This window comes from Haliaeetus leucocephalus, unplaced genomic scaffold (assembly GCF_000737465.1).
Source record: "Haliaeetus leucocephalus isolate CR32 unplaced genomic scaffold, Haliaeetus_leucocephalus-4.0 Scaffold656, whole genome shotgun sequence".
Classification (NCBI taxonomy): domain Eukaryota; kingdom Metazoa; phylum Chordata; class Aves; order Accipitriformes; family Accipitridae; genus Haliaeetus; species Haliaeetus leucocephalus.
The window spans coordinates 202,527-202,987 of NW_010973092.1; the positions used below are offsets into that span (position 1 = coordinate 202,527).

The window sequence follows — 461 nt, forward strand, 5'->3', positions numbered from 1 at the left end:
CCCGCTCCAAAAGGAGACACTTCCCACGAAGGGCCCCGGCCCCAGGCAGCCGGAGGGGGAGGAAGGACGAGAGGCCGCTCCTCGACTCAGGCAACCGGGCGGGGAGCAGGGACGAGGGGCCGCTCCTCGGGGCAGGGGCAGGGGCAGCGCCCCCCCGGTCCCGGCTCCCGCTGTGGCGGCCGCTGCGCAGCGCTACGCGGTGAGAACGCGACTTGGCGACAACTGGCCAATCGGGTGTCAAGGCTTCAGCGCACCTCCTCCGATTGGGAGCGAGGCTTCTCCAGCTCACCCAAGGAGAAGGCTGCGTCTACAGAGCGGAAGGGCGCTCAGTGTGGGGGGCTGTGATTGGCTGGCAGGCGCCGCTGGCGGGATGGCGGCCGCGGGGGTGGCGGCGGGGCTGGGGAGCGGCGACTTCTCGGACCTGCGGGAGATCAAGAAGCAGCTGCTGAGCGTGGCGGAGC

General features: G+C 71.8%; 1 protein-coding gene across 1 annotated transcript in view; it reads left to right on the plus strand.

Moving 5' to 3' along the window:
• Positions 1-370: 370 nt before the first annotated feature.
• Positions 371-461, plus strand: part of CDC23 (cell division cycle 23) — a 9,184-nt gene continuing 9,093 nt past the window's right edge. The window contains 2 exon segments of the mRNA XM_010578762.1: positions 371-458; position 461. The exon segment at position 461 is cut by the window's right edge and continues 118 nt beyond it. Of these exon segments, the coding sequence (XP_010577064.1) occupies positions 371-458; position 461 (89 nt within the window).